The sequence below is a fragment of the Grammomys surdaster genome, unplaced genomic scaffold (genome assembly GCF_004785775.1).
Source record: "Grammomys surdaster isolate TR1022 unplaced genomic scaffold, NIH_TR_1.0 126051, whole genome shotgun sequence".
Taxonomy (NCBI): Eukaryota; Metazoa; Chordata; class Mammalia; order Rodentia; family Muridae; genus Grammomys; species Grammomys surdaster.
The window spans coordinates 4,194,719-4,204,633 of record NW_021620862.1 but is presented as its reverse complement, the minus strand read 5'-3'; the positions used below and the strand labels follow the sequence as shown (position 1 = coordinate 4,204,633).

General features: G+C 48.3%; 1 protein-coding gene across 1 annotated transcript in view; it reads right to left on the bottom strand.

Annotated features, from left to right (window-relative positions):
• The window catches only part of Kif26b (kinesin family member 26B), a 400,661-nt gene extending 391,225 nt beyond the window's left edge, over nt 1-9,436 (bottom strand). The window contains exons 1-2 of the mRNA XM_028755262.1: nt 8,927-9,436; nt 7,758-8,159 (exon numbers count right to left, since the gene is read on the bottom strand). Of these exons, the coding sequence (XP_028611095.1) occupies nt 7,758-8,159; nt 8,927-8,989 (465 nt within the window). The 5' untranslated portion in view covers nt 8,990-9,436. The remainder of the gene's footprint in view (nt 1-7,757; nt 8,160-8,926) is intronic.
• Nucleotides 9,437-9,915: the final 479 nt, after the last annotated feature.

Sequence of the window (9,915 nt, the reverse complement as noted above, 5' to 3'; positions counted from 1 at the left end):
AGAGAGAGAGAGAGAGAGAGAGAGAGAGAGAGAGAGAGAGAGAGAGAGAGAGAGAGAGAAAGAGAGAGAGAGAGAGACAGACAGAGAGAGACAGAGACAGAGAGAGAGAGAGAGAGAGAGAGAGAGAGGGAGAAATAGCAGTACATCACTTACATTCTCCAGTGATTCTCCAGTGTACTTGCATATATAACCCCTCCACCGTTCCCTCTCCCTGGAACATCTCTGTTTCGGTATGCTCCTATCCGACCCATCTTTCTAAAGTCATCCCCTACCCGTCCCTCAGCTTCCTGTGCAATTCAATTGCTGCTCTTGATAGGCCGCACTGTGACTCTCACGGCGTGTCTCTTAGAGCAAACTGTGTATTGCTCCAGGCAGGAATTTTAATACTTTTCATATTTTATTTATAATATGATATAATACTACACTTGTACATGAATGAGAATCAGAAATGATCATTGGTATATGACTATCAAAGAAAAAAACAATAAATAATGTATTATCAACTTGAATCCAGTGGTATTTTTTTAATGCAGTATGACTGAATAGGTTTTATAGCAAGAATTCAAGGAGAGCTCATCACCAGAAAATCAATGATAATAATTTGCATTAAAAGTACTTGATAGGGCTGCAGAGATGGCTCAGTGGTTAAGGTCACTGGCTGCTCTGCCAGAGGTCCTGAGTTCAATTCCCAGCAACCACATGGTGGCTCACAGCCATCTGTAATGGGATCTGATGCCCTCCTCGGGCATGCAGGTGTACATGCAGATGGAATACTCATTTTTTTAAATTAAATTAATTTTTTAAAAATTAATTTAAAATAAAAAACTAAAGAAGAACTAGGGAGGTGGTTCAGTGAAATGCTGCCCGCAAGGATCAGGAGGTGAGTTTGATCCTAGTACCCATGTAAAGCCTCCAGGCCCAGTGGCAGGCAGCATCCAGGCCCAGTGACAGGCGCAGGCCTGTAATCTCAGGCCTGGCCAGGCAGGAGGAGGGGGATCCTAGGGTTTGCTGGCCAGTGTCAGTCCAAGAGAACTGGTGAGCTTTGGAATGAGAGACTCAGACTCAAAAATTAAGTCAGAAAGAGGCTAAGGAAGACATCCAACCTTCACCTCTGACCCTCACACTCTCCCACTCATGGACACAACACAAAGCACTAAGCAAAATGGAAACGTCTGAGGCATGTTAGCTTGCACAGGGTGAGAGTGCAGCAGAAGTCCATTGTTCTACAATATTTAGTATTTAGCTCTCTGGTCCATTGGGAGATCTTTTGAGTATATAATGAACTGTATAGATCAATTTATTGTTTTCTAAAATATTGATCTATTCAGTTTCCCCAAACCTTTTAATAAAACACTCACTTCCCTACCACTGGTTAAAGATGCTACTATGATCACAGACCAAATTTTCAGTTGTACTCAGGTCCTTTCCTACATTTTCTATTGAATATTATTCTGTTCCCTGTGTGCCAATACTACACCATTTAATTATTTTTTAAAAAATTAAAAATAATAAAAAGGAAGCAGCTTTACAATATGTTTGGTAGGGATTGACCTTAGCTACATAGTGAGTTCAAGACCAACCTGGGCTATATGAAACACTTTTTCAAAAAACAAAAAGATAAAAATTGATTAAGGAGGTAAAGAGAATCCCTCTGGTGGATGCCTTTCTACTCAGAATTCAATGGTCATGTTTCTCCAGAAATGATTCTTGAGAAGGCCCAAAGACAGCAGCCAGAAGGATGATATACAAACTGATATGACATTTTGATAAACACTCCAAACGTAACTAAGGACCACAGATGTATCCCATCCTCCGGCACCTCTGCCAGTAGACACAGTGATGGGCTCCTTCACACTGACGCACAGAAGTGAGGGACTTCAACTGAGCCCATCAAACGAGCAGCTCTCCACCCAGGGGGACCACTCCACAGATTACAAGCAAAAGAAGGGCGCCTGTGAGCAGACGACGGTAAAGCAATGCTGGAGGGAAGGGAGACCCTACACCACGCGCCAGCTCTTAATCTCTGGGGACAGAGTGGCAGGGAAGGCTGATGAGCCACGTATCCATGTGACCCTGAGTACCCAGCTACAGCTCCTTTTCTTGGGTCAGGATGGAGCCTCAGCAGATCAACAAGGGGAAGAGCAGAGGATGCTCCTTTTCCAAACCCATTAAACTCCAACTGAAACAGTTCCTCGGGACCTCTACAGAGTTGCATATTTCCATCTTCCTGGTCCCCAAGGATGATGTTGTCATCTGCAAGCCAAGAAACTGATATCATCTTCAAGCAGGAATTTCCTTACTTGTTATTCTAACAGTGACCCTCAAGGGCTGTCAGGGGAAAGTGAGCTTGGATTCTTCATTCTCTGTATGTGTGCGTGTGCATGCATGTGCTCATGTACGTGCATGCGTATGTGTATGTATGTACATGTGTGTGACTGACTATGATAACTACAATAAGCACTATAACTCCAAGACAAAGAAATCACACACATCTTTATTTTGCTATGAGACTCTCTGTCATTCTTGGCACACAAAGACAATAACTGTCAATCATCCATCATTGCTCTCACCCTCAAGTTATTAGCTGATGATTGGTATGGTCTGTGACTTAACACCAAAGAGCAACCGACCTAAATTTTAATTGGCTTAATCATTCCAAACCCTGACAAACTACCAAATTCAGCCATTTAAAAGAAATAATATTTGTAATGCAATAGTCTTGTCTAGAATGAATGTGGGGTGGGGAAATGATTACTAGTCAGGGAATCTTTCAAATGAATTAAGTCCCTCCCAAAACTGACCATGTTGGTACTGCTCTTAAAAGTCTGCCAAAATGAAATGTTGAGGAAGAGATTGGGCTGCGCCTGGCCCCACTAGGAATGTTTTGATAAACTCTGGAGATGGCTCCGAAGGTCTTAAATTATAAATACTCCAGGCCTTCCCCATCACTGCTGCTATGTATCAGATGTTTTGTTATTTCAAAGAGCCAGAGGACAACGAGGGGCGCTGTGAATTCCTGTCTTCTGGAGATATCATGGCTATCACAGCCATGAACTCAGGGCAGCTGTGATTACCTGCACAGGACCTACACAAGGCCAAGACTGGCAAAATTCAGGCATCAACTGGAGTAGATGATCTCGAAGCTCTCCCCAATACTGGGCAGCTGTTGGCAGTTCTCCCAGTAAGGAAGGGAGAATCATTCCTTACTCCATTCGAGAACGTGGCCGCTGGTAGGTTTCCCATGCTCCGGATGGCCCCATACCCATGCACATATGAGCAGCACTGACTAACTTTAGTGGTTGTCAAAAAATAAAAGAGGGTATGAATTTGGGATGGAACTGTGTTGGGGAGAGGAAAGGAGCCCGGAGGTAATAGAAGGTAAATATGATCACATTTCACTACACACATGTTTGAAAATAAGAAAAAAAGTTTGCATGTACGCTTGTGCACCACTTGCATGCCTTGTGCCTCCAGAGGCCAGAAGGGGGTTGGAACCCCTGGAAATGGAGTTATAGACAGCTGTGAGCCATCATGAGGGAGCTGGAAATTGAGCCCCTGTCCTCTGGAAGAGCACCCAGTACTCTTAAACACGGAGTCATGGCTCCAGCTGCCCCTCCACCCAGTAAGAAAATGTTCTTTAAATACTTTCAAAATGAACAGGATTCTGAAGGTGCTTTTTAAAGTTGTGTTCTTAGAGTAAGGGAAATTTGTCTGGAATTCCTTCATTATTAATAAGTATTTCAAATGTAAAGTCTAGTTTATCTATACAGAATACTACAATGGCTTTAGGGGGTCACTTTTCAATGGAGTTATTTTTCATATTCCTCCCTCTTTGGGAACTGGCAAAATACAGAACTATTTATTTATATCTCCCCAAGTCTAGACTTCCTTGGGCTCTGGCTATTTAGAGCCCACGTTTGGTGTTTCTAACCCAGCACACATTCTTCTCTTTCATCCCCCTCATTCCTGGGTCACCCTTCTCAGGATGTCTGGCTAATCTTGCTGATATTTCTGGGGCATAGATGGACTCAGAATATGTGACTGAAGAGAAAAAAAATCAGATAGGAGCATAGTTCTGGCTTTCTTTTACATAAGAGGTTTTCCTTTGTTGGTATGGAAATGAGCAGATGGCAGATAACCTTTACCCCACCTGGAGCACTCCTGCTTTCTCCAGGGAATTTCCTCGGCCGATGCGTTGTGGGCTTTCCATAGTCAATTCAAAAGTTCTGTCACAGCTATCAGAATGATCTAGGTTAGCTCAAAAAGGAGAGGTTCGTTCCTTGGCTGCTCTTTCTGGCTCGGTGCCTTGACTGTCTATAAAAACGAGAAAGGCTCACTCACCAGTACCCAGGAAATGTTTTATATTTACACAGTGAAACATGACAGTGGGAAAAAGGACAATCCTCACCTAAAGTCTCAACTCTTTTCCACTACCCCACTCTTCTGTTTTATCTGAACACTTCCATTTACCCAACACTAAAAAAGAAAGGACATAAACTGGCAAGCACTTTCTTACTGAGCCAGTAAAAGTCAATCAGAAGGGTTTATGGCCTGAAATCAGGATGGCACATCTCCTTGCCCAGAGAAGTTGCTCCTAAGTGGATGAATTCAGAGCATAGTTTTTACTCCCAGACTTTTGAGATAGCCTGCAACAATCTGGTTTATGGCTGAATCTGCCTCTTCTCTTGATCCCCTCTCTAGAAAACTCAAGTTATTACCATCACCATCTTTCTCTCTACACTTCTTGCTTCTGTCAACATTATCATTTACTGGGTCACCCAGCTACAATCAAGTTTCATAATGGTCTAACATGAAGCCCTATTCTCCAATGGTCATACAACTGGTCTACCCTGAAGCCCAGAGCCCATTCTTCCAGAAGCCATATACTCTCAAGAGTGCACAGACTCAGCAGCAGCTCCTGGAGCAGCAGAGGCAGTCTTCAGTTTGAGGGGACAACCAGATGCACCTGCAGAGACTGCCTAATGCTTCATTACCTCACTTCACCCAGCTCTCCCCAAAATAAATGGAGGGGAGCTCTATAGAGCTTGCTGCCAGCAATGAGCACGTTGAGGGAAATCATCTGATGGCACAAGGATGAAGAAGTGAACTCATCAGATGAGAATGTAACTGTAGGCATTACAACACCCTGATCCTGTAAAACAGAAATCTCTGGGATCTTGTCTACTAGATAAATGTCAATTCATCTCTCTCTCTTAAGAATAGAAGCGCTTTTCGAACCTCGTCTTGTGACAGACATTCCGGCCATCTGAACCACTGGTTTTCCATTGCTGTGTTGACAGGAACATTAAAGATGGGATGAAATTCTAAAGAGTTAATTTTAAAATATATTGTATTAAAATGTGAAACTGACTCACTAGGGTTGCAAAATAAATCAGTGCTGCAAAGAACCAAAGCCAAACTCATTCTGAAGCTATGGATTTCAGGGCATGCTCTTCGGCTTCTGACTTCTGTATGACTATGCAGAAGGCTTTTCATACTACCTAATGCGAGTTAATACTCTATTTGTGAAAATATTCCCCAAATATGGTTAAGAATCTTAAAGTAAACTATGAAGATGATTTCTGCTAATTACCCCTCAAAAGCATGTCTTTATTTTCCCAGACTCCTTTTCTCCGGGACGAATTACATATTGGGGTCGCAATGACATCCCTTGTTCTACTGAAACTTAACTCTTTCAGAGCCTGCAGGCTACAGAGACTCTGCTCATAAATCAGCACCCAAAGTCTCCTTGTCAAGCTATGGCTGAGAAGAAATGTCTTGCCTCCAGTGGACAGGACCCACCATGTAGAAGGCACCAGAAAAGTGGCAGTTGTTTGACTAAAATGTTGCAAACATTAAGGATGTTATAGGAATTGTATCTCATTAGAAGGTGACAGTGCTTGACATGTACACAATCCCTAAAGTTATCATTCCCAAAGACAATCAGTTCAAGTGGAGGCTCCCTAGCTCACTTCCTAGTAATGAGCTAACCCCAAGAATCCTTATTCCTGCCGAAACCCTGCAAGCTCCCTTGTACCTAATGCTAATGTCTTGACGCAGTTCTGGCAGCTGTGTATGATGTCCTAACGTGCCATCAGTCAGTGACTGTCCCCTTGACGCACAGCTCTCCCCTCGATGCCCCTGGAGGGAAGAGCACTGATACTGGGCATGCCCAAGACTTGGGTGCATCTGGAGCCACCGCCTCCCTCTACAACACGATCAGTTTCACGTTACTTTTATTTCAGCCAATAAATAAAATCTGAACCTATATTGCACTGCCTTCTAAGCAGTGTAAAATGAATTTTCCAGGTGGCTTCCACCAAAACAAAGGCCCCATCTCTCCTGCGACTCCATGAATCACCAAGCACGCAGTTAAGCTTCAGCCTTTGCTTCCCCTTGTCTGTGTTCCTACAGCCCTTCCCTTTTTAGGACAAGAGTTGGTGCTTCTTTACTCATGCACAAGAGGAGCATTCAAACAATATGAAGGACCCCTATAAGCATGTGACCTCAATGTTCTGAGATAATTTTGGTGGCCTGTGACTTATTAGGATTACAAATATCAGCCACTGTCACATCTCAAGCCCCAGGATCTCTCACATTTGTACCCATCAAGGCCTCTCTCTCCCCATTCTACAGCCCATTCTTTGCAACACTCAACACAGATGAGAATACATGCTGGAGTGTGGCTCCATCAGAAGATAAGCTCTATGCAGACAAGGATAGCATCCACCAGGACCTGCTGTCTTACGGGCTGTACTTTGAACTGGGTGAGAAATCAAGGAATATTAATGGAAAAAAATCAAATAAGTCTGTGTTTGGGGAAAGGTGTTAAATCGGGACCGTGTAGCATGCAAGGCTCCTCGCCCTGAGATTTACTCTTGGGTGTCCTGGAAGATTAATGAAAGAACGACAAAAATGCCAAACTGACAATAACCCAGAGCTAATTATTCTCGAGATAAGCTCTAGATTCATAAAACCAATTCTCCTGGTGGCGATTTTTCACATTTTAAATTTTACAGCAGTCTGTGGCTGTCTGTATAATTGAACTCCGGTATACAAAATATCCATGTGTGTGTCTGTGGATAAGCAGAAAAGGCAAGCAGATGTGGTTACTCCTAAGCCACGCTATTCGAATCACAATATTTCATTTCAAAAGTCACATAAAAAAAAAAACAGAAAATGCCATTGAGCAAAGTCGGCAACCTCCTCTACAGCAATGCAGTTTTCTCGAAGCACTAATAAAAACTCTTTGAAGTGGAAGAGTAAATATTATCATATGATAGTACTTGGACCCAACTGTGCAAATACAACTACATTGTGTTCCGATCTGGGGGCTCCAGGCCGGTCAAACCACGCAGAGGGGGTTGCTATGGAAGAACCAACTGCTTATTAAATAAGCCCAGGAGCAGGCCAGGATGTAGCTCAGCTCTTAACATCGAGCCACCTCTTAATCTTCGTCACGTAGACACATGGAGTGTTAAGAGAGAAATGCTGGCTTTGGAAAATGCGTTTCTGTGATGCAGGGAAGATAGAGCTACAAATACGCCATGGGACCTTGCAACTCCCAGCAGCTGGCTATTACTGCCCACTTCGGCATGCTGCTGCAGAATAGCAGACAGGGTAGGGAGAACTGTAGGGCTAACACACTGGGGGCATCCCCATGAGCCGTGAGGCCCGGTGCTCAGCTAGAGGCCTTGCACCGGGCAGCATCCTAAGGTGGGGCGCAGCTTCCCGCAGAGCACCCCGCAGTAGCTCACCTTGCCCGGGAGGGGTCCCGGCAGCAGCAGCTTGAGAGCCTGCCTCTTCAGCTCCACCAAGCGGGCGTTACAATTCTCGCACCAGACGCCGCGGTCGGAGCCAGGGGAGGAGCCGCCGCCGCTGCCCGAGCCAGGGGAGCCGGTGCCGAAGCCCGGCGAGCCGCCCAGGGAGCCGGGCGAGCTGGTACCGATGCCCGGAGACGCAGGTCCGGGAGAACCGGTGAAGGAGCTCGGGGACGACGTGCCCGAGCCCGGGGACGGGGTACCCGACGAGCCCAGCACAGAGCCTGCTCCCTCCGGCGTGGGCCGGCTCCCGGCGCGCGACTCCTCGTAAGCCTTGCGGTACCAGCTCTCAGGAGAGAAGGGCGCTGAGGGCTTGGTGGGCGAGCACATTTCATTCACCTGCGGGAGAGACACGCGGCGTCAGGCCCTGCAGGGCCACCGGTCCTACAGAGGGCTGAGGGGAGTGGAGGTGGCCGCCGTCCTTCTCCCACTGATGCGAACCTGCCCTCCATCTATCTATCTCCATCCTTCAAGTGACCAGTCCTTAAGGGAGACCTGTCCCACCCACCCTTGCCAGAGTGACTGCGAGCAGGTCCCCTCCATTCCTCCTGGGGTCCGCAAAAGAGCTTGCGGGGGATGGATATCCTGCGGGGTGTGCAGCTTCTGCGAGAACACCCAGAAATCCAGTGGCCCACTCTTTCAAACCCGATACCCACCCCAGCAAGGACCTAGGTACACAGTCCTAGCACACCTATCCCAAGGGGTGGGTGACTGTGACTTCTGGATGTTTACTCATTCGGGGCACACACACACTCCCCAGGTCCCGCAGGTAAATGAAAGGGGCTCCCCGTTCCGGAGCAGCGATCCGAGGGAACGGCAGATCCTGGGAAACGCTGCCCCCTCGGCTTAACTCTGCCTGTAAGTCCCGATATATTGCAAAAGTTAAGGGTGTGAGGAAAGGGAGGAACCAAGGGCTGAAGACATTCCGGTAGCCAGGCGAGCTACAGACCCGCCTTCACGCACGCACGGCCCCGCCGGCCGTGGAGACACCGGTGCACGGGAGAGCTGGGGACCCTGCATCCGCCGCCGGCTCCCGGGAAGCAGAGCAAACCCGCCCAAATGAGTCCCTGGGAACGCATCTCCGCGTGGACACCGCCACAACTTACCCCGTATTTCTTGCCCCTGGTGGAGACCGCAAGCCTCTCTTTATTTCCAGCTACCGAATTCATGGTGGCTCTTCCAGAGGAAAGGGTCTAAATGTTCCCACAAGGCTACATCCAAAAGGTCTGCCAACCCAGAAGGCAACCCCTCGTGGTAGGGGTTGGTCCTCAAGTCAAGATTTCTTAATGGGGGTTGGAGGGGGAGGTTGGGAAGAATAAAAGCAAATGGACCCCAGAAGTGATAGCACCAATTTGCAGGAAGGGTTGGAGCGGCTGGTGGTTCTCAAATAATGGGTCTTCTCATCTCTCTGCCTCCTCCAGCCACGCGTCCTCTCTTCGCGGTCACATCCAGATCGCTAGCATTTTCCTCCACGCGGCCAGCGCGTTCTCCTCTTGCGGGGCCGAGAAGGAGGAGGACGGCGGCGAGGACGCAGGGCGGCTGCAGGGAAGGTGGGCGAGCCCTCGCCGAGCCGAGCCGGCGGAGGGAACTTGCCTCCTTCCCCGAGCTCGCTAACTGAGTTCAAAGAAATTCTCCCAAAATATAAGGATCCAGACTCGGGGAGGAGCCTCGGCGTGCCGCCGAGCCAATATGCGCCGTCCCGTTTTCTCCTGACACTTGCGCGCAGGGCAGAGAGAGGGCGGCTGTGCGCGGCCGGAGAGCCGCCCGCGGTCAGGACGCGTGTGTGCGCCTGGGCGCAGCGCGGAGCCTAGGGAGCCTCGGCCTCGCCGCCTCGGAGCCCGCCCGGCCGCCGCCGCCTCGCCCGCCGCGATCCATTTATGGCGCGGCGCTTGGGCCTGGCATGGCCAGGCGCAGCCGGGGCGGGGGTGGGGTCGTAAATCTGGCTCCGGGCGGGGAAGTTGCTGGCGAGAGGCCCGCGGCCCGGGGCTCCGGTGCTGCCCACCGCGCGAGCCTGTAGCTCGGAGCCGGCCGAGCTGCGCCGAAACGCAGCGCCCGGGCCTCCCCGCCCCCTCCCCGGGAGCTGGTCTCTTGCTGG